Genomic DNA, 26,458 nt, shown 5'->3' with positions numbered 1-26,458 from the left:
CTCCATTGAGATAAATAGGTGAGTATCACTGCTGACTACTGCAAACAAATGAAAAGTCAGTACACTTCTACTTTTTATATTTATATGAAAGGGGTGGATATGGAGGAAAAAGACTAAGTGGAAAGGGAACTTAACTAAAAATATGCAAAAAGAAGCTTCAAAATGAAGGACAGACAGATTCAGGCATCTTAAGCACTATTAAAATGAAGATAGAATTAATTTGCTTTTCTGTTAGCCTTCTGCTTTGCTTAGTAAATGCAGATGTAGTAACGAACAAAAAACTCAGCAGCCTCAGGGGAACATGTAATCTTTTGCCAGTTGCTCTCTGTACAAGACAGAGTGATGAGAGGGGAAGCTGAACTCTTTATGGGCAGACTGGCTTGAATCCAGGTTCAGATGTTCAAGCTCTACTTGGTTCTGTAGTCCAGTTGAAACAGCATTCCCTAGAGCAGTGTTGTGGTTTAACCCCAGTGAGCAGCTAAGCACCACACAGCTGCTCACTCACTCCCCCCCAGCGGGATGGGGGAGAGAAATGGAAGGGTAAAAGTGAGAAAACTCATGGGCTGAGATAAAGACAGTTTAATAGGTAAAGCAAAAGCTGTGTGCACAAGCAAACCAAAATAAGGATTTCATTCACTTCCCATCAGCAGGCAAAACCAGCACAAGAGAAAAGAATTTCACATGTATCACGGGTGCAGTAACTTTTCCATCTAAGAAGGATAAATAGCCTCTAACTGGCTCTCAAAACCATGGCTTTCTGGTTTCTCTCATCTCTGGCCTCAGCTTGCACAATGGTTGTAAGTAGAGGGTTATTCTTTGCAGCTTTGGCTACTGCCTTCTACTTAGGGCACATAAGTCTGAATTCTCAGATTACTCATCTAAAGAAGAAAATTTGTCAGCCCCTTTTGAAATTCATGGGCAAGTAGCTAGTAGTTATTAGAGCAGCAGCAGGGAAAGCAACTTGTCCTGATCTAGTTCTTCAGTGAAAGTAGCTATGATGTTCTGAATATAAAAAGGTATGGGACAACTTTCAAAGGTTTAAGTATTTGGGATTCACAGCTGCTTTTGCTTTTCCCCCAACTTTATCAGAGGTCTCACCAGTCATCCCTTTCTATAGCAGGCAAGAAAAGAGGCACTGAAATCTTTCAGCTCACCAGAATTCCCTAGAGGAAAGAATTGCATATGCACATGTGTGCATACACACAGATAGATACATAAAGGTTTGAATTCTCAATATACTTTGCAGTAGGCAGTTGCCATTTAGTATAGAGCTCCTAGTCAGGTGCAGTAGATGTCTCATCTAACAGAAGTAGCTATTGCAAAAGTTGTAAGTTGAAAGCCAGTCAAGAGAGCTATACTGTTACTGTTTAGGGCAAAGTATAGCGAGAGGTCATAGGAAACCAACCCAACCATCTTTAAGGTTTGCTACCAGAAAGACAATTTGCACAATAGGATCTGTTGCACATCAGAGTCAATTAATATGTGCCTTTTTAAGACTGTATGCTAAGAACAAATTTAATACACTGTCATGTAGGTTCTGTAGTTGAGTAAATAAAGGTAGATCTTGTTTCCTGGACCACTGATGGTGTTACCAAACAACATCCTGTACCACTGCTATTTCCTATCAAGACTTGTACACTAATTCAAATCTTTCATTGTTGTTGCTTAATACCATCCTTCCCTTGTGCTACAAAAAGGTTTCATTTGAAATAGTGATAATTCCTCTTAAGTTCATAGCAGTTTAGCTTTATATTTATCACTCAGTTCTTCAAATACACAGGGCAGCATACGCTTTCTGAAGGTTTCTTCAGTCTGCAGGGAATCTTCCCTAAACTCACTTATTTTATTACTTCAAAGTCTTTTGAGCTACTCTAAGATCAATGAACAAAGAGCTTCTTTATTATTTAATCTGCAAATATTAAAGTACAAGACTGCTTTTATATACATGAAAAAATATCTTTAATAGTTAAAAAAGTTTAAGAAATCAAGATAATATAGCAAGGTTGTAGCAGCAGCTATTTCTATGTGGGCCATAAGGTACAACAGGAATTCAGATCCGTTAAAACGCAAGTATTAAACCAGCATCTACTCTTCACATGTCAAAACTAGACTTTATAAATAACTTGAGAGTTTAAGCTAGTATAAGGAAAGCCTCACCTTAACAACTGCATCTTAAGACAGAACAGGTCTTAAATTCAGAACTGAATACTTTGGCAAGGTAAGAGGCAGCATTTGGAGAAATCTGCCTTCTCAGCTGCTCCCCTTCCCTCATACTCTTAAAGAGGAGTGTACTTTATGTGGCTCATCAAGGCCCTTTACCATAGAGACAGCAGGTAAGCACTTTAGTAAAAAGAGGTTAAAAATAACTGAATGCAGTGGCCCCAAAGGCCAACTGCCTAGTTTGAGGGTTATAGGTCAGGCTTTACATGGACTACAGAGCTATTCAAGTTACAGTAAATTACATACTGGCCAATACAGTATTCCCCCAACTGCTCCATTAGACATACACAGAGCAGTACTGCAGACTGCACAGAGATTTAGGACACAAGGATTCCAAGAGCAGATGTTTTTGATGCACCTTTTACGACAGTTGGTGCTTTCTAGTTCTGATTTTTGTTTCAGCATGTTTTTCTAGCCCTAGAAAGCTGGCTTGTTGGGACCACAGTACTAATATTGCTAGTTACAGTACCTTCTCTGTTGGAATGAGATGCTTTTTCACATTTACGGGATACATCTGTCCAAGTTAAGGCTGACACAGCTACACTGTGATATAGTGTATCTAGGAATATACAGTACTGAAACTGGTGGATTTCCAGGTGCTAGAATACAGAAACAGTACATTTAATAAGAGACAAGAACATTTTTACAACTTCCTTTTAATTTTAAAATGTCTCTCTCTAGCAAGTGATCTAGACCAGTTTCATATATTACAGCATCAGGATCTGAGCAGGAAACATTTCAGACACTCAGCACTCTTCAAGATAGTGTTTTACTTCTGCCAAGTTCAGACTTGCTCAAGGTGCAAGCTCTGGTGTGATCTGGCCCATGTAGTTTCCCCACTCAGGCTTGAAACAGAAATTACCTTTGGAGAAACACCATATTGGAATATTGAGAAAGCTGAGGCAGCCTCATGCTCATTGTCAAGTATTTAGCATCCTTCTAGGGCATATGTTTAGAAGCTTTGTAAACTGTGTACTCGCCTCTGTTTCAGCAGGTCATGGAAACCAGATCCTTGTGTTAAAGTAAAAATAACTTCACATGGAGCTTATATTCTACTGCTCTTTCTATCAGTGAGTCCAAGAACAGGGTCCAGTATCAGAAGGTAGGAAATTTCATCATGTTATGGGCAGTGTTTCTTACAAAGAGGTCAAATAGGAGATGTGAATTCCAAGTTTCAGATATTGCAGAAGATACCAAAACACATATAGTCTATGTCACCTGGTATTGAGAAGTTTTTTCAGATTATCATCTCTTTGTCCACATTACATGATATAACAGCTAGGATCCTCATTTTGCTGCAGAAATAAAACATGAAGACATTAGACTAATCAGCATGTGTACAAACTTAGCATTTATTGCTGGTTACCTATTCAAACCTCAGGTAGGCATATGGGGGTTTTAGTGGTTTTGTAGATTTAGTTACATATTAATAAAGCAAAGCAGGTTTTCAGGGGAGGCAGTACCTTAACTATACTAGATGGTTTGAGGGTGGGGGGAAAAAAGAACACAGGCTTTTAAGAATTTGAGTCCATGCAATACATGAGCCTATGCCTTTCTTAATGAAAGGCTATCAAGCTATCAGTACCTCTGTTTTGAAATATCAAAACTTCACTGGCATGCAGATTCATGCTACCCTGGTTAGGATGGTAAAAGCAGAAGCAAAATCCACAGAAACCCTGCCTTCCCTTAAAGCACAGCATGCTTTCTTTACATCATTTTACTGCATGCAAGAAGTTAACTGTGTTTTACTAAGCTGCCATTATTTCAGTACCACCAATGCAGCAGAAGCATATAGATACTACTGACAAGAGTTTGATAGAAATTCAGCAGACAGGAATGACATTAATGTTTGAGCGGGAGTATTAGAATTGATTCTTACCATAAATGGCACACAACTGTATTGTAAAGTTGCTGATAAAACATTAGAGGTGTAAGGAAAAAAAAGTTAATTCCACTTTCCATCATTGATTGCCAAACAAGCCATATTTTAGTCAATTCAAATAAAGAGCCTTAAAGAAAACCTCACACCTTAAGGAGAGGCCCTACTCTGAACATGAAGAGAAGCTTGTATCAATAAGTCTCTTCATCAGCCTAAAGCTCCACTGGTGTTACTTCAACCATTTTGGTGTATGCTGTGCATTAAGAGTCCAAAGGCCAGAATAGCATTATAGAACCATTCTCAATAGCCTATATAACAGGGTCTCACTCAGCCTTCTTCAGTGAGAGACTGAAAATATTACAAGAACATGCATGTAAGTCAGGAGACTTTGATAAACATCCTTTAAGCCAGATGGTATTATAGTAATAGATATTTACCTAGATTTTCTTGTTTGAAAGCAGGAACAAGGAAAAGAACCAAGCAGCAGGCAGTAACTGCCTGTTCCTAGGTACATTTTCTTAAGACAGTACCAACGTACTTTTAAGTTAAGTTTTCAGACAGGTATATTATGAAAATATCTAGGAAAAGGTGGTGGCTTTAAGACCTGGTGCAGCAAGAAGCAAGTCCTCCTTGTAACCTGTGTAGGATCAGTTTTAGGAAGAGCTGTGTTAGCTCAACATGCTGTTTCAGCAGGAGGGAGAAAATGAATTTTTAGCTAGGCATCCCCTTGCACTTAGGGTCTTGGAGTTTGTACTAACAAAGGGGACTTGGTGCTATTTCAAGTCAAGAAACAAACCAACTCCAGAGTCAAGTACAGTCTGTAATTGTTCAGTTATGACCATTTTAAAGCCCTTGTATTAGTTCTGGTTTAGACTACTTCAGCAATTAAAGATACCTGACTACTAGTATATCAAAGTACACTAGGAGCATCCAATATGCAGCAGTTCAGACTTGTAATATTGTCAGTCAAAAGCCATTTGGAGGGGCTAGAGTGTCTTTCACAGGGCATTACAATGTGAAAGTTGTGAGTAATGCAAAGGGTTATAAGTATATTGAACACAAAACATTCTTATTCTATTTAACTACATTAATTCCATTAGCATGACCTGCATCTGTGCTGAAGTTCCACTTGGAAAGTACTGAAGGTAGTATTTGTAACTGAAGCACAGCCAAGATACTATTTTTGCACAGCAAAATAAGAAAAAGTAGTTCCTGGAATAAGCTGTAACAGAAGTGCTTCAAACTCATGCCTCAATTTGAGGGACTTGCACAATCAATACACCAAGAACTTTGATTTCAGCCTCTTAAAACTTTTTGAATGGAAATATTAGATTTCTTCAGTGTGAATTTAAGTCAGGGACATTGTTTGGAGTGTCAGGTAAGTCACTTCATCCCACAGAAATAAGATATTTCTAGTAAGTGTTTGCATTCTGTTCTTGGGTTAACAGCTTTTAAGTTTATTCGTAGTCACATGTTTAGATGGAACAGACATTAAAGCCAGTATTTTTCTGTGTGTCAGTAATAAGAGAACAAACAATTAATGCTACTATTTGATCATGTTCAACCAGAGAATAAGCAGAACATCAATCCACTTCTGATGCAAAGCCATGCAAGCTATATCCTACGTGGGACAATAGGCTGCAGCAGTATTAATGAAGCAAGTTTTACTATGAGATGACAAGCATGATTCTCACCATCTCACCTGCTTAAGGATGCTCACAGGAACCACTATCATGAAACCAAACAACATTTCTTTTTTCTTCTTCTTTTGGTCTGACATCAAGAAAAATGTTAAGAGTTGTAGGATACAGATAGTACTTGGGAAAGTATTTTCATACAGTAATGAAAAGAAATTGAACAAGACTGTTGGTAGCATGTATTTAAACTTCAGGCAGCTTACCCGAGATGGAAACTCTATTTCACTTCCAGTTATTTCTTCATAATCATCATCTTGCTCACTGCTTTCTTCTGCTCTGGGTACATGCATTATCTTCCTCTCTGCAAGTTCCTAAAATACAATTGACTTGCCACCAAGAACCCTCAAGAATTAAGCACATCAAACAAGTTGAGTATTAGGAGAGTAAAAACTATTTACTATCTCACTTACCTCACCATCATCTGTGATGAGTGTAACACCAATACTATCCCCAGCTCCCCAAGACATCTGAGACTTCCAGACCAGATCACTAGGACCTGGGCTTACGCCAGCAGCTGCGCCCCAGATCTGCAACAGATTCAGAGTGAGCTTCTGAAGAATCTTATTTGTAATTAGATTAGGATTTAGTCTAACATATGTAACTATTAAGTACTCCAATACAAAAGATGTCCAGTAACACAAACTGGACTACTGTGATCCCTGGCAGATTAGTTCTTCCAGGACTACCAACAACAGTGGTAATGTTTTTTTGGGGGGGGAGGTTTGGGTTTTGTTTGGGGTTTTTTTTGTTTTTTGTTTTTTTTTTGTTTTTTGTTTTTTTTAAACAGAAGACTGTAAAGCAGTATAGAAAAGGCTGTTAACAGCTTCTGCCTGAGGTAGAGGTAGCCTTGCTTGGACATGCATACCATTTGATTTACAGAGCCAAGCCAGAATTACAGACATATTCCTGTCAGCAGTTTGTGTATACAAGATAGCCCCTAGCCTGGGGTCACTCACAGATCTCTTGAGCAAGCTCATGCAGTCTGGGAGTACAGACTGTAGAGTTAGGCTTTGATCACTATCTAAATGTACTTGGAGTATGATTTTAGAGTTAAAATCTAGCTTAGTACCATACATGGTGAGCTCAGCATTGCTGAACTGTAGTGGAGTAAAGCTTTTAGCAACAGTATAAGTCTTTGCACAACTTTTATCAAATCACAGGAGTATGGGGAACCCTAAGAATAAACTAGAATATATTGATTCTGTTCACAATAACAGCATGTCCCAATCTGGGATGATCCAAGTTCAGTCCAAGATCTAGCTTTAAAGAAAATTTAATTGGCATTTAAGATCAAGACACTGCAAGGATTTTTCCCATCTCCCTCTCCACATAAAATAAGGATTTCAGTGTTTTAGGCACTTGCAGTGTCAATTTAGTTTTCCTTATTACATGAATCTCTATTGCCATCTAACATAAGAACAGACCTCCGAGTAAGTTTTACAAAACCACTACATACTGTAACTACTTGGCCTGCCTGAAGAGTGAACAGCGAAGGAAATTTGTATGTTACATCTGACACACTTCCGAGATGTCGTCTTAACACCCATCCATGTAGTGGCTGATCCTGTGGGACAAGAAATTTCTCTTAGCATTATAGACCAATACCACATCATACAAGTGCAAGGTTCTTTCAGACTCAAGGGTCAGTTTTAGTCCCACTCCTGTAGCATACAAGAATCTGATCAATTTTGAGGAAGCCTTCAAGTTTCCATTAAAGCCTCCCTATGATTTCTCCCTGTTCTTCCTTGGAATTAATCTTAGTCCCACAAGTTTAGGCACACCTATTCTTGCCTTCTGTTCAAGGCGGATCATGATGCTCTTTACCAGAGAGATTCTGATAAATGAAGTTTGTCATGCCCATCTACCAACTTGGGCCATATATACAACACATACATAGAAGCCTGGGAAGGTTTAAGGCATCTCAGGCTGAAGTGGCTAAGCTACCAGCCACAAGTTTTGAAGCTCTGAGAATTAATTCAAATAATTCTGGATTTGCAGACTAAACTAGTCAAAGAATTATGTAGCTGGTCAGATAAACCCTCTGTATGGATTAGATACTGTCAGCTGTTTTAAGAATTTAAGTAATAAGCTGTCAGTAACCAATTTACTAAGTACCTTATTTAGTTAATCGAGGATAAATAGTACTTCTGATGGTGCTAGCCTGAACCTGATGAGAAACAACTGAAGGTGTTAGATTTCTGCATCATAGAACCCAGTGCACCTCCCCTCAAAAGCACCTCCCAGACAGCCCCATGAAAAAAACCACCTGCAGTAACTGCCCCCCCCCCCCCAAAAAAAAAAGTCTCTAGTCTTCTCTTGACAGCAGCCAGGTTAGCTGAGAAGTCCCCACTTTGCATTTTTTTGGCAGTACTCTTCCCTCATCTCTTCATTCTTCCCTGTTGTCATCTCTGACTAAGCTACAAGTTGGTTCACAAGCAGTCATACTTTGCAAGGGAGGCCATGCAGACTTGAATATACCTCATCAGAGTTGTTTTTAAGCCTGACAAATTTCCCAGCTGCATCAATTTCTTCAATAGATACATTTCCAGAAGATGAAGCATGATGAACAATCTTAAATCCAGCATGATGGCCTCTCTCTTTAGCTTCTTTCATTTTCCTTTTCTTCCCATGTAGGAACCGTCGCCCTTGACTTGTTGCTTGAGTTGCAGTGCTGTGTGAAGATGGACTGGGTGACAGCTTTAGCCTAGAAGGGAGTCATATAACATTCACTTGACTATCTGATGTGCTTATTTCTTCTCACTCCTATCCTCCCACTATAGCCAAGCCTAACAGCTTCTTATATTCAAGCTTTCCATGAAGTCTTGAATATAAGATTTTATTTTTACTGGCAAGAATAGCTAAGTAGCTTGTTAAGTTTGGAAGACAGCCCCAGCCCTAGAGTTCAGAGGAAGCTTATGTCAGGAAAAGAAGATTCCCAACTGCAATAAGTATTCCTTTAAAGTCTCTACAGAGGCAATCTTTAGTGGAAGTAGTTTAAGTCTTTGACCCTTCTTAGCATGTATTGAGAGTTCATGTTGTTCTCACCAGGCAGTATCTGGATAGTTGGGAGTTGATACAATTTCCCAGTTTCATTCACAAAATTTGAGGACTCTGATATGTCTCTAGGATGTAGCATAAAGCTTTGAAAAAATTGAGGGATGTCTAACGGACCTTTGAACTTCTATCAGTTGTGTTTATCAAGTTACTTGATCTTACTACATCATATGGTCGATGTGGGATATAAATACTATCTACAGAAGATTATGCTTCAGGAACTATTATGGCACTAATGACATAACATTTATTTCTTGCCTCCTCCACATTCTGAAGAATATATGGTTAGTTAGTGTAGAGATCTTTGATGAAGCAAGTTCTCATGTGAAGATTTTGTCATAGCCTACCTCTGTTCCTCTCCCTCCAGCATCTTTCTGTAGCTACTTATTTCCAGATCTAGAGCCAGTTTCACATCTAAGAGATGCTCATATTCTTCCAACTGTGCTTGTGTCTGCTGCTGGGCTTGTTCTATTTCTTTCTCTTTTTCAGCCATATGCCTTCGATAGAGATCACGATCATAATCCAGCATCTCCTGTAGCTCTTTTATTCTGTTCTCCAAAGCAACATTCTAAAATTAAGATGATGGAAAAATCAATTAAACCATAACTGAAGATTACAGAGGAGAGGCCAATATTTTGAATTGGGTATCCAAATTAAAATAATTCTAAGGATATACAAATAAACATAGTACCTGGCTTTGATATTGATTAACTTGAGATGTCAAAGTATCAACTCTCAGCTTTGTTTCCATCAGTTCCTCCCGAGCAGCATTGGCAAAGTCACTATTTCTTGCTGCAGATAGCTGGGCATTCTCCATCTATGGATAAGTCACTGTTAGTAATGAGTTGCTTGTGACCATGTATTTTAAATAAGGACAGAAACCCAAGTGATTTCCAGCTGTTACATCTGGAAATAGTTATGTTTCACTTAAGTGTGCAGATACCAATAAAGTCCAGGTCAGAAAGTTTTTCATTGCTTTTCAGGAAGGTTTACACAAGTTTGACATTCATGTCAGAAAAAAGTCAGCAATAATCAGGTAGTGAAAACTGCTGGATTAGGATATTTCAGGTACAGATGCATGAAGACTTTGTATAGATATTAAGTAAATTCATTCTCCAGAAGAACAATGGAGAATGTTTAGAAGCTGTTTGTCAAAGCATGGGCCTACAGGATATTATGTGTTTATCAGACTATTGCTCTTCCCCCAAAGTTTAGTAATAAACAGTTCCTGCATCACTATAAGCAGCACAAAGCTATTTCTAGAGCAATTCAATCTTGAGCTGTTCCAAGAAAGGATAGAGTAGAGCCATGCTCCTACAAGAGACACTCACACAATTTCCAGCAAAAACCTGGACAGAAGCATCCAAAGGAATTCACTGAGTCAGCATATAAATTGGAGTATAAAGAAAACCAGAGCCACCAGGAAGAAATGAACACATGTGCTTGTTGACAGTGCAGAATCACATGATCTGCTACTTCTGAGTATTAAAGAAGGCTTAAGATACTAATACTGTACACTGCAACCAACCCAGAAACCCCTGGGATGTTACCTATCAAGAGTATAGGCCTAAGTATTACTTTTTCCTGCATATGTGGCTGATGCTGGGAAAGAGGTGACAGACCAGTTCTGGAGGACACAGTCAAGCTCCTTCCATAGCCACCCTCTCCCCCTTATCAAGTACTAGCAACTGGGAAGGGACATTTGCACTCATACCTTTAAAAGTGCTCTTGTAGAACTGTAAGAATACCTTATTTCATGCATTTTATTAAAACTATAATCAGCAGATCCAGTTTTATTCAATACTGAAATTGCTTAATAAAAAAAATAGCACACCTTGGTCCTGAATTTGTCAGACAAGCTCTCAGATTTGTCAGAAGTCTGAATTATGATCAACTATTACATTAGCCATTCCTACGCACTCCCCAAAGGGACAGTATTTGTGCTTGAACCAGTTTTGTTTGGGACCAAGTGTTTGTAGAAGTTCTATTGTCAAATTTGACACTGCTTTGAAATTCCATAACAACTTACGCCAAGAAGCTCTGCACTGAATGCAAGGGCTCTATCAGCCAGCTATTTATGCTAGTGTCACTTTAATCATATCAAGGTGCAGCTCAAGCTTTGTTTTATTGGCATTTTTATAGACTCACTTTTGCACTGAATGTTCGCTCCAGCTCCTCTTTGTATCCTTTAATTTGTTCTTCCTGTTGTTTTCTGAGCCCCTGCAGAGCATCTAAGAGCTTACTCTCAAATTCTCTCCGACGGCCAGATTCTATTTCTGCTATCCTGCTCTCGTGGACTCTTTTTGCCTCCTTGAGCTCCTAGAAGAAGAAATTTCTCAGAGAATAAGCAAGCCAATACAGTTTGATTTGAGACTGGACTTAACTGTACCAGCTTAACAAGTAATTCAGTATTGAAGCAGATTTATCATTGAGTGCACAGTAATTCATCTTAATTCAGATCTTAGATATTCATCCATTAGGTCAGGTACTTCTACCTTGCTAGCTGCACTGGGTTGTTTTGCTACCTCACTGCCAACACTGCTTAAACTAATAAATGCAGTAGTTTGTCGAATTCTTTGAACTAGAACGATTTCCCTGCTTTTCTTTACTTAGAACACATGCATATACACATCAGTTTCTTTAAGCACTGTTACTCTGTTACTTCACCTATTCTTGTTTTATTCAAAAAGTAATAGCAGTTGGTTAGAGAAATTGGAATTCTCTATTGCTTAAACCACACACTTTGAGAATTCTTCCAGTCAGAAGGAAGTTGGTTTACATTCACATGTTTTTTAGTTCTATGTACTGCCTTCTCGCACAAAGGTTACCAGACACCTTTGATAAGCGTTAAGGAAGTAGGGAACATAAGTTGCTTATTAAAGGAGATTTAACATCTTCGATTATTTTAGGCTTCTAGCAAACATCTGGAATCATTTAACTTTAACTGTAATATATGCACTTTCAGTTACACAAAGTAGTATATTGGGATTGTAGTTACCTTCAGAAGTGCAGCATGAGAAAATTATGTCATATTCCAGATACCTGTTGGTACTATGCCAGTTAACATGAGGTTGTGTACTTTTTTGAAGACTTCCTAGTCGGTGGGTTTTATTGGCTGGTGGACTGTCATAGGTTGACTCAGCTAGTTACCTTTTTAAGGATAAAGCACATCTTAACATTGCTTTTAAGTGCATCCAGGGATCACAGACACCTAAAGAAATCCTTGTTAATAAGCTAAAACTTACATCTTCATGAAGACGCTTCTGGAATGTCATTTGTTCCTGCAAAGTTTTCATATGATTTTCCAGGTCCACCCTCCTCAACATTTCACTGTGGAGATGCTTTTTGGTATCTTCCAGTGACAGCTTCAACTAGAAAAGACAGACATCAGGGTAATAAAAATTAAGAGGTTATTTTTCCAAACTAAGACAGTCAACTTATTACAGGTCATGCAACTCCATTCCTACAGCAATCAAAACACGCTGCTTAAGTGAAGAACTTAAGGAGAGTAACCAACTTATTTCAGTGGGATCCAGCATATTAGCAACAGAAAGAATCCTAATTGTTATGTAGACCAGACTTCCCACAAGGCAGACAGAGCAGCCCTTAATCTCACCAGCTCAGTTTGACAACTCAGTAGATTTCCGATGAATCAGTTGTACCATCCATACACATTCCTCCCCTTCATAACACTGAATATTCCAAACTTCCCCCTAACTTCCAGTATTATTTGTTTGATGTTTAACAAGTGAAATCCTTCAAATACAGCCTATGTTGAAAAACTATTGTACATCTCCAGTGTTGGAATGTGTTGCTTTAATAATACAAGTTGATTGGTTGGTGGTTTTTTTTTTAAGTTTTCATCCTAAAGATTTGAAGTTAGCTTATTCAGTGATCACGCTAAAGCACAGATAGAAAAGCTACGCTCTTCGAATCTTAGTAGTGCAAGAGCCTACAAAAAAAGTAGTTAGAATTTTACTTATTCTACCTAGATTTAAGCATAGTGAAGCAGGGGTCATCAAATGCTCCCTTTGCTGACATGTTAGAGAATGCTGTAGGGGCTATAGCAGTACAACACATTTCAACTTGCTTTGTCTGTAGAACAAGAAACATTACATACTGTGGTCATAGAAGAGAACTAAAGGTACCTACAAGAGTTGCAAGTTTTAACAGACCAACTATCAGTAGCATTTGCTTTCAACAAGATTGCAGAAATCTTTTTGTCCACCTGTCATTGCCATTGTCTTTCCCTGCTTTTAAATCTCAGTGACTAGTTGGGGAAAAAGAAGCAAAAGCTTCAGGAACAAAAGCACAGTTTAAATTTCAGAAACAAGTCTTACTGTGACTACTTGATCCTTTAATTCATGAAGGCCAACCCCCAAACTTCGGTTCTCAGTCAAAGCTCTTGCTAAGTCAGCTTCCTTTGCGTTCAGCTGAGCATCAAGGTCTCTGATACGAGCCTGTGCCAGGTTTAAATCAGCTTCCTTTTTTGAATTCCTACAAGTGAAAGTTTTACAGCCATAAGTTGCAGCTGGTGAGGGAGAAAGTTTGTTTTTTGATGTGTTTATCTTCACAGGGGTCTGTGGCAGAACTGAAACAGAAGAGAGGTTAGTTAACACTTGTGGGAAGAGCACAGGGTAGGCTGTAAAACAAACCAGACAGGCCCCCCAGACAAGCATCATTTGTTTAACCAGAAAGACTTCTGACCCAGTTTCCAGCTTGTTTTGTGCGAATCCTGCACAGAAGCCAGCTCTTTTCCATGCCATTACCAACCAGAGAGGGAAGGGATGGCACAGGCCACCGTCTCCACAGGGAAGGACTAGTCACGCTCAAAGCCAAAGTTCACCAGTCCACAGTGACCCGCCACCACTGAACAAGCTGCTCACACAGACACCTCCTTTCAGCAGCAGAGGCCACCGCTGGCTCCCTGGCAAAGTGCCTACTGGCCATTAAAACACACCGCACCACCGCTGTGGCCCCCGGGGCTCTGAGCCCCGCACCCCCCTCACCAGGGGGGAGCAGCCATGGAGGCCGCCGGCCCCCCAGGGGGAGGCCCTGCAGCACCTGGGGGCAGGCAGGCTGGGCGCCAGCAGCTGGAGGCCTGCCTGAGGCAGGGTGGCAGGTGGTGCTGGTCACCCATGGGGGCAAAACACCCCCTCCTCCGCAGGCAGAGGCAAAGCACAGCTCTGGCTACCAGGTGGTGTCATCCCTCCTTCTCTGCAAACCCACCCCGCCACGATGTTCCTGCCCACAGCACAGGAGGAGTTTCATCCCCAGGAGGCCACAGGCCCAGGTATTGTCTTCAGCCCATCCCCAGCTGGGGCTTTGCCCCCTACAGCCCCTCAGCTCCTGCCACAGGGCAGTGAGCCCCCGCAGCAACCACCCTTCCCTCCCAGAACCCTTGCAGGGGACTATTCCCCCTCAGGAAGGGTCACGCAGTCTTCCCTCCTTCACACCATGGTGGAGTTACAGGGCAAGAGAAGCTTTGCCTTCAGAAGACGGCCATTTCCTTGCACAAATACCCAGGTACAGGCCCCTCGGGTACCACCTGCGTGGCCAGAGTTGCTTAAATTGTCAGTTTTACTTGGCACCACAGTGGAGAAGTGCTGGCCTCACAGTGAATTCCTGTCAGAGAAAGGGGTGATCGTTTTCCAGACTGCTCTAACTTCCAAAATCCTTGCAGTTGCCCAACAGCTATTCAGAGTCTGACTTCCTGCTCAAAACTCAGATCTGAGATTGCGAAGAGTGAAGTGTTCAATTTATTTTAGCAAAATCTGTTCTGCCAAGTGGCTAAGTTGAGATAATTCATACAATGAGTTTTCCAGTTGATAACTGAACAGACCAGTTGGAGAGAGCCCAAAGTCATTCTGCAGGAGTGATCAGCTCTAGAAAGCTTGGAGTGCAAGGAAAGATTGGAAAAAAATAAGGGTTGTTTAGTCTAGAGAAGAGAAAAGTGACAGGAGACATAACAGTCTTTACCTACATGAAAGACTGCTGCGTAGAGGAAGGGAATCTGTTTTCCATGTCTGTTGTGGAAAAGATAGGAAGTTGCAGGCTTAAATTGCAGGGAGGAGTATTTGGGTTAGATGTTAGGGAGAGGAAACTAACAGTAGTTCAACACTGAAGCACATTGCCTGGGGGGATATTCTGGAATCTGCATCATCTGGAATTTTAAAAAAGGGTTATGCAAACATCTGCTGGAAGGCATGCAGGTATGGTCAATTCCAACACAGGCCTGGGGCATGTGGCTACATCAGGTTCTTGCTCAAGGCCTTTTCTAGCCCTGCTATTCAGAGACATTTGTTGATTGTGTCCTCGTATTTCATGATCATGACAAAACCAAACATTTTGCTAGCAGAGGTTATTTCTTCTTTACTCAGACTCTAGGAAAAAAGAAGCTTTACTGGGGTAACAATGAAAAACAGGATAATGTGTTGTAGGTTTTTTTAGCATTTACAGGTTTCTTTCTTTTCTAGGTATTAATTAGCCACCTTCCTTTTGGTATCTCTGCTACCACTACCACTTATTATGAGTATTAGTTATGATGTTAACAAGTACATCAGTAACACCACTTAACAATAACATTGACTGTTTCATCCTACAATAATGTAAATTTCATGCTGCAATCAAAGCATGTGCAAGACTGAAATTCCATTATTATCTGTGTTTTAACAGTCCACTTTCCTGATGCAGGCCTCTGACAGCCAGGTTCAGGTTTCCTATATTCCTTCCTGACAAACATTATTTTCAGAGAACCCTGAAGCGAGTCTTTTCATCCTTAAGAACAACAATTAAACAAGCCTGGCTTTGACAAGATCATTTACTACCCTTTTAAACCAAGTCTTACATTCAGAACACCACATTATTATGCAGCAAGCAGTGACAGTTACAGTACTCTACAACATTCTATATACCAACCATTCCAGAACTAAACACAGCTTATTGACTATCAATTACAAGCAATAACTTTGAGGCACTGCCAGTCACATTCCTTGTAATTCAGGGTTTCATATATGCTTGACCTGGAGAATTTAAATATTTTTACCAAAAGAGTCAGTTATGTTTGAAACAGACTCATTTGTCAGGACAAGAGGACATTAACAGCACTTGCAGAATTCATTGTTACAGCTTCAGCTTGCTACACCACATATGTCAGATTCAGTAACAAAACGCACATCTATACTCACTGGTGCAGAAAGAAACTGGTCTTGTCTTTCTCTGCTGTGCTACTGTAGTTGCTTTGACCTTCCTCAGGCTCTGAATTCAACCAACTGATATGCTTATCCACAACTTCTCCTCCGCAAACATCTTTGGCCTACTTCCAATTACCACTGTGAATAGTACGAAAAAAGCTGAAATGCAAGCACACTTCACTGTTGCTGAAGCTTTTAGTCTCTTTACCAGCGATTAGTAAGAGCCAATGGTTAATGCTGTTGGAAAATTATCTGGTAACATTCCATCCTATAAGAGTTCCAGGTTATTTAAAGGGTATACATATAAAGGGCACGATACCCTCAAAGTAGTTTGTTCCAAGTCATCTGAGACATTTGCAGTTAGGCAGCCCAGATACAAAACACTCATTAATATTTGTACTTCAGTCTAGTCCTTTCAGAAAGCAGCATGTACTACGTATTATTTCCCATGGGCTGTAAAGTTAACCACTTCTAAGACCTAGTTACTTGAAAGAAAAAAAAAAAAAATCAGTCCAGAGGATTGCATACCTGCCAAGCCTAAAGCTTTATAAACAAAGCCACAAGAGTTATACAAACACAAAGAGCAGCAGAAAAGTTTTAGAACTGGCATTACCCCTCTCCTTACTGTCCACTCAAGTGGCTGGTTAGATTTATGAAACAGATCTATGAGCCAAAACCCAGCATGAATGAGACAAGCCCAAGAACTTCCAAGCAGCTGAAAGCAGAAGCTTAGAGTAAAAACATGTTTTATTCCCAAGCAGAACAGCTACTTAAGTCCTACTGAGCCTGTGAGGGGGCAGTATTTGCTCCATACAAGTGTTAAAAAGCTGGTGCCTAAAGTTGCTATGATGCAAGTTTATAACAAGATATCGGGGGCCTGTGGACACCCAAATTGTTTTAAGTCTGTAATTGATGTAGCAGTACAGTGGCACATTAAAGCGACGAGCAATGCTAGCACTCTTTGTGTATCCATAAAGGAAGATTGTTGGCATTGGAGGCTTCTTCTCACCTTCAGGAGTATTTAATTGCACTCACATTGGGCAACCCCTTTGTTCCAGGCTTGGCAAGACTAGACAACAAGATGATTCCATGCTCAGGATACACAGCTTGCAAGAAAGTCAAACCTGAAACAGCAAGCAGTTCATCCCAGTAGCATGTAAATCAAGACCTAAAAGCCACTAGGACAATTTCTGTGCAGTACCAGCCTGGACCAGGTAAGCTATAGTACTTACAGGACTACCTTCTCTGTGTATTCCCCTCAAGGCAATGTCCAAGCTAAAAAGCCCCCAAAAGATGCAAGCTGACTCCACACAGAAACTCCTCCCCCTACCCCCGTAACTTTCTAGATGCTTTCCAGCATGGCAGCTTCTTGAGTGTCTATAAACACAGGTGTAGTGCCAAACCCAGGCAGCTATACGTTCTCACAATACTGTCCCCATGAGGCTACCCAACACCCCAAATTCTGGAGGAGCCCCGTGCCCATCACGGGCAGGTGCTGAAGCGGCCCAGCAGCACTACAGCAGGAGGCACTCCCAGCGGAGTCCCTACAGCGCATCTTCAGGACGGACATTAGGGTTTCTCCTAACCGAAGGCCCTCCAACCCCACAGGGCCCTGCCTTTGGGGTGTCACCGCTGCCGTGACCCAGCCACCCCGCAGCACCGAGCACTGCCTCCCCAACACGCAGCTGCCGGCCAGCAGCAGCCCCTTCCCCTCACCCTGCAACAGCCCCGAGGAGGAGGCAGCCGCAGGGGGGCTCCCAGCGGGGAGGCCCGCTCGGGGCGGGAGGGCCGGCGCACCGACCTGCTGTGCAGCTGCCGGTGCTCCTCGCCGATATTGCCCAGCTCCACCTGCAGCTTGGCCCGCTCCATGGCGATGTTGTCCAGCGCCCGGCGGGCGTCGGCCAGCTCCGCCTCGTAGCAGAGCCGCAGGCTGTCCAGCTCCCGGTGGCTCCCCGCCTCCTGCTCGGCCAGCCGCTGCTGCAGCGCCGACTTGTCGGTCTCCAGCGCCCGCGCCCGCTCGATGTAGGCGGCCAGGCGGTCGTTGAGCTCCCGCAGCTCCTCCTTCTCCTGCAGCCGGCTCAGCCGCATCGGGCTTAGCGGCGAGTCGGCGGAGGAGCGGCTGAGGGAGCGGCTCCCGCTCGCCGGCGTGGAGGTGAAAACCGTGTCCATGGCAGCCTCCGGTCCGGGTCCGGGCCCGGGCCAGGGCCCCGCTGCCGCTACCGGGACCGCCCCGCGCAAGACGCCGGGCGCTCGCCGCCGCCCGCGTATAAATAGCCGCCAGCTGCTGCCGCGGCCTTGCCGGCGAGGGTGGGCAGCTTAAAGGGCTAGGGCTGCTCCCCCGGCAGCTCCGCGTAGAAAAGACACTTTCTTCTTTGGCTTTATTTTTTGACATGTGCCTTGCCGCGCTTCGTGGGCGGCCCGGTGGTGCTGCCCGGAGAGGGCGGGGAAGGAGCTGTCAGGAGAAGCCTGCTGCGGCCCGGCGTTTTTACAAACCCGTGCGGGGGGTCGGGGTGACAAAAAAATTCCCAGATTTAGCAAGATGCGTGACAGCCGCAGTGATGCGCACACTCCAGCCTGCTGCCATGGCAGTACTCCGCCTGTTCTGTCTGGCTTTTTTTGCAATTTGTTCACCTGATGGAAGTAAGCTAGTCCCTGCTCTTTTTTTTGTTTTGTTGTTTGTCTGTGGGCGTTTTTAGCTTTTGGGTTAGGCTGGGGTGGCTGTCAGCCCTCCCAGTGCTACAGTGTTTCGGTTGAAAGCTGATGTTGCCTGAGCAGAAGGAAGAACGGAGAGGGAAAGGGAACCTGCATCAAAACGAATGTGTGAAGCAGTCTGCAAAGCCTTACGCTAATTACATTTTGTAATAAATCATCGTTCAATAAGAAAGTTGCTTTAGCCCTACTTCAGTAGCAACGCGTACTGGGATAGTTGTCAGTTTTCTCCAGTAGCTAATTAATTTACCCTTTTCTTTTTCACTTCATTTTAGAGAGCAGGTGCTGTACAGATCTCATTCCATATGAGCCTAAAAATCCCTGAACATCAATAGAACTGTTAATTTTGGTGTTTGTTGCAGCAGTTACCAGAAACTTCACTTAAGAGCTTAGCTTAGGTCTATGTTATTTCCTACCCAGAAAAATAGCCTTGACATCCTCTTAGAGTTCTTTAAATGTAAAGATAGTTTTCATGAAGGTCGTAGGCATAAATTCAAGCTTCACTTTATAGATCATTAGGCAGGTAGCATAGGAGAACAACATAGTTGGCCCCAAGATTGTAGCTGGAGATTTTAGAACTGGGTTATGTATGCCCCTGGATACAAAGTTACAAAGTAGATGAGGACATAGAAGGAGATATGGGTGCTCATCAAGTGTTTGTTTTTTGTTTGATGTTTTGGTTTTATTTTCTGAACTTCTTTACACTGTTGTATAAAAAAAACAAAATTCAGTTTCAAAACTCTAAAATTACATGCAGCATGCTAATGACATATGGCCAGACTGAGCTCCTCTGGTTCTAGTTCTAGAAACAGCACCAGGAAATTCTTTTCTGCAGAGCAGTTCCAGTTTCTTATTTTGATATAATGAGTACTTACTTGTCTGCTCTTCATTGCCAATAGAAAGCTCAATTCAAGAAAAATAAAAGGTATGATTTAAATCTGAATATGTACCTCTAAGATCAACATGTGTACATTTGAATGTTTACTTCAGCTTTGAAACCTCAGTCCTCTACGAAGAACACTGTGATAGTATGTCAGTGCCATGTTTGATAGTTGCATGTTACTGGCCAGCTGTTCAAATACAATTGTATGGTTTTGGAACAGATGCAGAACAAAGCAAGAAATCTGCTATTCTAAGAATATTTTCCTTGCCTGCCAAGGCTATGTAATAGTGCAAACAAAAACAGCTGAAAGAAATAGTTCAAAAATAGTCTGAGCTAGTGTAGGGGTCGGCGTTCGGAAGATCTCGCGTTGTCACGGAAAGTTAGAGGGTTAGTCGCAGCCTTGTGATGTACCTGTAACCCCACCTCCCCTTGTTAGTATAAAAGGAATTAACTGCGCAATAAAAGCCGGAAGTTGGCGCTCACACTGTGTGTGTTATCTGTCTCTTTCCCTGGTCCGGGCCGACCAGTGATCTAAGCGTGGCACCTTGATATGTAGCGAATGCTACAAGCTAGTTTTATCCTTTGTATTCTTCACCTACTCTCCCTATGCAAGAATAGAAGGTGGCAACTTAAGAGCATAACAGAAGTCTGTTACTGATTCCTTTTTCTGACATTTTTTCTGACTTTTTCTTTGATTAAGACTGTAGTCTGTACTGCTTAGACCACAAGTGTAGCTGAGGAATTGCTGCAAAGATAAGCCTGTGCCATCTTTTCCTACTGTTTCAAGTATAAAGATATCAGGCATGTTTCAGGATTAAGAGATATGGAGGGTATCAGGAAAAATTGTGGGAAAAGGTACATATCCCAGACTAAAGCACAGTAAAAGCTTTTCTAGAAATAGTCCTTTTGCAGGAAAATGTAGATATGGGAGATTTAGACAGTATTAGCAGATTCCACAAAGTTGGAATAAATCAAACAAAAATAAAAATGTGTGGACTTTTTTCAAGTATCTTAATCAGGCCTTGATCTTGAGCTGGTGAAATTAAGTGAAGAAAATACAGCAATACAGCAGTACAATGAAAACCAGGAAAAAGTCAACTGAACTTTTTGCTATCTTTCCTTAGGTATCTGCTAACTGATTGTAGCCATGTGCAAGCAGTCTGTTAGTATTGGTTCCAAAATGTTGTTAGGGCTCTGAGTGCACTAATATGCCTTAATGACCTTGACCAGCCTCAGCTGGGGCTTCCACCCACGCCTCTGCCCAGAAGTGCAGGAACTCCATTTAAGCTCTGGCCTGGCCCTCAGCTTCTCTTTGAGCTCTATTATGGTTGTATCTAGCTATAAGGTTTGTTGGCCCATGGACTGATTTTTTGGCTTGACCTTGTACCTGCCTAGTTATTGCAGCTTTGCCTGGGCTCTCTGCATGCCCTGGCTGTCAACTCTAGCCCCCTGCATATTTTGTCTAGGAACAGTGGGACAGGGCTCTGGCTGGTGTCACTCCTGCCCTGCCAGCCTGGCTACCTGACTTGGCTCTCTGTCCATTAGGAAGACACTGGACCTTGCCACTCCTTGGATGACAGATTGTTAGAGAAAAGACTGCTAAATACTTAGGTAAGGCCAAGTTTCTTGATAGTAGTATCTCTTTTTAGACTTTTTTGTGACTAAATACAAAATGTTCAAATTCATATCTACTTTCCAAGTGTTAAATACATTTGAGGCTATGCATAGTAAGTGGACAGGCTTGACTAGTGTGAAAATACTGTGCTGGCAAGTGTAGGCATAGATGCAGAATCAGCATAGACAACAGAAACTTTTGTAGTGTTTTAGTGTTTTTCTCTGATAGTTGTTCTGCTCTCTAATTCGTGAGGGTGTCTTCCTAAATATCCATTGGGAACAAAACAAGGTAACACTGGACAGCCTTTGTAACAGTTCAAGAAATCTGTACATATAATAGTAATGTTGTTTCAAAGGTTATTATTCTGATGCATTAGAATATATCAATAAACACTTTGCTAAGCAGTCTGTTTACAGACAAATGTTGGTGACTTACATGTATCTAGAGCTAATGAAGACAGATTGAGTTCTACTAGCCTGATAATGATTGCCACTGTACTAAAGTAGATATGGAGAGTCCCTGGAAAAATTAGAGATTAGCCCCTAGAGAGTTTAAAGGGTAGTTTCTGTTCCTATGTCATTGGTGGTAGTATACATAGAAGGAGAAGTCCCTTCCAGAACATGTAAGTGCACAAGTGATCCTCTGGTGTAGTACTTCATATGCCCCTACTTGCCTAGTTAAATTAAGCAGGACAAGTCAGCTTACAGTGGCTTTTGCCTGTGTTGCAACAGCCTTCTATAAGTTGGTAATCAGTAAAGAATTGAAATTATTTGTGGCATTACTAGATGCAAAAGTAAACAATAGATTTTGTTTGGTAAAACATGAAATATAGAAAATATACCCAATAGCAACATTTTGTAGGTGACACCTGATAAGATTCTGTCTTAGGCTGTCCTAGTTTCCAGTTGGCACCAACCAAATTCTACTCTAAGGTATGAATGCAGAGAAGCTGTTCCTATGTACAGTTTATATTGGTACTGCTATGACTAGAATCTGGCTCACTGTCTGAAGATACATTCTCTCTTCCAGTTTTATGTAGAATGCACCTTAGGTTCTGTAAGCAATGTCTATACAGAATGAGGAGGAAAAGAGGTCTTAGGTACTGCATGGCTCTGCAAAAATAGAATTTTGTTCTGTAGGCTTTACTAATACCTGTATCAGACTTTGAAGAAATGTCACGGATTATGAGGAGTTCTCATAGCATATGGCAACAGAGCCAGCAAAGTAGAAAATATGAAGGAAAGTGGAAAATAAGCTGTTTTTTCAGTGAGTATATAGCTCCAAACTGTGAATCTGGAGCTTTGCAAACTTTCTTTCCTTCCATCCACCAAATCATGCTAACCCTTCTTCATCCTCATTAATTGTCAAATAGATTGTATTCAATTATGTCATCACTGACTGTTAAGAATAATGAGTACAACTACTGGCTCCCACAGGAGCCAGGAACCACCTCTGATCCACCAGGGCTAAGTCAAATCTGAGTCCCTTGTGAAAATGAAGTCACTCCATCTCTTTTAGTAGAACATAATAACAAAAATATCTTCATTTATATCCAGGCAACATTGCTGAGTTGAGATGTGCTGAATGTATTTCATAGAGAGCAAATAGTTTATCCCACTATTATTGCACTTGACTCAATACTTCACTCAATATGGAGCACTTGGGCTGCAGCCAGGCTGTGGTGAGGAGAATGGATACTTTTCCTTGGTAATGATTCACAGTATAGTCTCTTAATGAAGACTGTAAATGTGCAACTCAAGAAACAAGAGTATTTGCCAACATAGCAAAAGAAGTTGGCAAGTAGAAGAGAACAGAAGAATCAAAAATGAATTTCAAACTTGCTTTCTGTCCTCACATTTACTTTCAACTCTAAGTATAAATAGAGCTGGGGGTTCTACCCTCTGTTAAAACATGAAGCCCAAAACTAAGAATGCAATAGTGTACTATTTGCTGCTTTGTTCCCACCCTGTTGTGATTTAACCCCAGTCAGCAACTAAGCACCACACACCTGCTCACTCACTCCCCTCCCCCACCCAGTGGGATGGGGCAGAGAATTGGGAAAAAAAAAAAAAGTAAAGCTCATGGGTTGAGACAAGAACAGTTTAATAGAACAGAAAAGAAGAAACTAATAATGATAATAGCAATAATAAAATGACAATAGTAATAATAAAAGGATTGGAATATATCAGCGATGCACAATGCAATTTCTCACTACCCGCCAACTGATGCCCAGTTAGTTTGCGAGTGGCAGTTCCCCCCAGCCCCACTCCCCCCAGTTTATATACTAGGTGTGATGTCACATGGCATGGAATACCCCTTTGGCCAGTTTGGACCAGCTGCCCTGACTGTGTCCCCTCCCAACTTCTTGTGCCCCTCCAGCCTTCTTGCTGGCTGGGCATGAGAAGCTGAAGAATCCTTGACTTAGTCTAAACATTACTTAGCAACAACTGAAAATGGCAGTGTTAACTTCTCATACTGAACCCAAAATGTAGCACTATACCAGCTACTAGGAAGACAATTAACTCTATCCCAGCTGAAACCAGGACACACCCACACAAGCTTACAGGAGTGTGTGACTGTTTTATGTTATGGGTTTTGTTGTAGTTTTTTCTGTATTTGTATTGACACGCAGAACGTATATGAGAAAGTGGAAATTTTGTTCCTCTTGCTGCCAAACGTTTGATGCGCATTGTCACTTTTCTGAAGCTATTTTCTGGTGACCTCATTTTTGGTTTGGGAATTTAATTTTTTAATCTGTTTGAACTGTTACCCATGCTTATTCTTTCCTCTGGTTTTGCTGCATTTTCCTACATTAATTATTCATCTTCTGCTTTCATAACCACATTGTCTTTGTCACTAGTATTCCTCCCAATGATGTATCATGTATTTCTTCCAACCTTGTCCTTTTTTCATTCCTTCTCACTGTTTGCTCCTTGCTTATGTTCTCCTGTTTCCATATTGGCGTGCATCTCTAGACACATGTAGTGACATGCAGAAGTCATCTTGTGAGGTGGAGGTCACCTACTTTACTCTTCTTGCTTTTCCCCAGTGAATCATTACAGTAAGGGCAGTAATTGTACTGCTGACCTCTATCTGTTGCTCATGACTTGCAACATAATGGATTTCCTCAGAGCCCTTGTTTATTCACCAGATGTTGCCTCTTTCACGTAGCACTCAATAACATTTTATTTTTGACAATCACAGAAGTAACGGCTATCACAGACTGAGGAAAACAGATTGTCGTCACTGTTGTATAAGAAGAAAATGGCAGACAAGTTCAGGAATTCAAATCTGGCATATCCACAGTCCTCAGTGGGGTTGCATTTTTTTGCAAACTAGGGAAAAAAACCTGTTAACACATAGCTACGTTTAAATAAACTGAAGCTATTTTACTTCTGCAATGAATTTTTCATTTTGCCTTATTTGCATTCAATCTTCATCTATACAAGTTCATATTTTCTAATTATGCCCACAATAAGCACCTAAATCCTTTTGAAAAGATATGCTGCAAAACCACAAAATGATCATGTAAGCGTATTATAAATTTATCTCCAAATGTTGGTTCTAACATTTTAGTTAGGGCTATGAACACTAGGCTACAACAAAAAGTAAGTATGTGCCATCTGAATCAAGATGTGTTTGTTCTGGAAAGTCATGAAATTTAATGCATCTGCTACTACTGTACAGGATCATAAATATGCAAATAAGCCACAAGTTGTTTTGCTTGAGGATAAAAAGGAATTTGAGAGACAAGAAAGGACAAATATTTATTCAAATACTTGAAATAGTGACCATTTGTATATACTGTATTGGTTAATGCTACATTCATTTAAACACAAACTGAGAGGAAGCCAATAGTTTTCCTCTATAATGTTAGGTCTATATATAAAGTAGTTTTTCTTTCTTTAAGGCACAAGAATTTTTTTTCTCCTTACTATATTGAAGGAGCTGTTTCCAAAGCCCAGGGCAAGGATCAACGTGGAACGCAATGGGTTCCATAACACCAAGAAATCAAAGACACACTGCTGTAGCTGAACTTTGTACCTTTATACTAATAGAGGCTTTACTCTTTATAGCGCAGAACATATTTGTGAAGTGTGACAGTGCGTGATTGCTCTCTACCCCAGAGAACTTGTTATTTCAGGGTAAACAAGCACCCTGTACAAATACAATGCAGGGCCAAAGAACTGATTATACTGTGTCAGGGTTCTCATGACTCTAGTTACAGGAAATTTAACATTTTCCTTTTATTAGTCAATCAGGTGCAGCTCTATTACTGATAACTTTGAGGCCTCAAACCAAAATTCAGTTTCGGCATGGGGCCTCGGCAGGATACTTCCAGTTTTGGTATTCATTAGACATAATCCTGATTTATGAGCCAAATGTTATTCTGCACTGTTTCAGTGGATTTTAGATTTGTAGTTTAGCCAAACATATTTTTTCCTGAGTAGCATAGACTTTTGTTATGATGAAAGTATGGTCTTCACGATCATCAGATTTGCTTAGCTGAACTTGTTTTGAGAGAATATTTATATATAAGTGGAGTCTGCTGAAGAAGCGTGTATACCTGCATTTCAGGACAAAGATAAATAGAGAAATGTGGGTTTTCTCTTTTAGATGTGAAGGTTTTCTATTAATATTTACTGAGAGAGTGAAATCTGGTGGTTGTCATGTGATCAAACAGAAGTTTTTGTTTACCAGGCCAGACATTTAATTTTCTTCAATTTTGCCCTTAGCTGTATCTTGCAGGATCTTTTTTTGCTGTTGTTTCTGCCTGCACTGTTGAGTGTAAGTTGAAATTTTCTATTACAATTGAATGTAAATCAACAAATGGCAAAATATTTCATGGCTGTGTTCGATAGTGAAGACACATGGTCTTAAGTCAGTATAAAACAAAGGATAAGACCATCATATTTCCCAGCCAGCTTCCTCATGAGAGATCATGCCAGCTGTACAGATGGACAAGATCATGATTGTGTTCAATGAAATAATAAGTGCAAATGTCCATATTTCACAATTTTATGAACAGCAAGGGCTTCACAGCTGTCATATTTAATGTCATTTAAATGATGAATATTTTAGAGAGCAGCAAAAGAAAAGCTTATATGTAATAAAAAAGCATTGCTAATAACAAGAGACAAATACAGGAATTATGCATATGAACTCCGAGCATTAAGAGCATTGCTATAGTTTCCTATTCAAAAATCT

The 26,458-nt window shown here is 40.9% G+C and overlaps 1 protein-coding gene across 4 annotated transcripts; it reads right to left on the bottom strand.

Moving 5' to 3' along the window:
- Positions 1–544: 544 nt before the first annotated feature.
- LOC142039036 (lamin-B3-like) lies at positions 545–18,263 on the bottom strand. Of its 4 annotated transcripts, none has more exons than XM_075045140.1 (12): positions 17,845–18,263; positions 13,191–13,347; positions 12,096–12,221; positions 10,999–11,169; positions 9,542–9,667; positions 9,198–9,418; positions 8,275–8,500; positions 7,253–7,360; positions 6,207–6,323; positions 6,000–6,107; positions 5,802–5,872; positions 545–4,131 (listed from the first exon to the last, which is right to left on the bottom strand). In XM_075045140.1, the coding sequence occupies exons 1-11, from the start codon at positions 18,210–18,212 to the stop codon at positions 5,831–5,833; spliced, it is 1,770 nt and encodes a 589-aa protein (XP_074901241.1). In that variant the 5' UTR covers positions 18,213–18,263; the 3' UTR covers positions 545–4,131; positions 5,802–5,830. The 4 variants fall into 4 exon arrangements, with proteins under 4 accessions (XP_074901241.1, XP_074901240.1, XP_074901244.1 ...); XM_075045139.1 differs by having other exon boundaries at positions 545–3,515; XM_075045143.1 differs by lacking the exon at positions 5,802–5,872 and having other exon boundaries at positions 545–3,515; positions 4,100–4,131.
- Positions 18,264–26,458: the final 8,195 nt, after the last annotated feature.

The sequence above is a fragment of the Buteo buteo genome, chromosome 13, assembly GCF_964188355.1.
Source record: "Buteo buteo chromosome 13, bButBut1.hap1.1, whole genome shotgun sequence".
Classification (NCBI taxonomy): Eukaryota; Metazoa; Chordata; class Aves; order Accipitriformes; family Accipitridae; genus Buteo; species Buteo buteo.
This window is presented reverse-complemented; position numbering and strand designations above follow the sequence as displayed.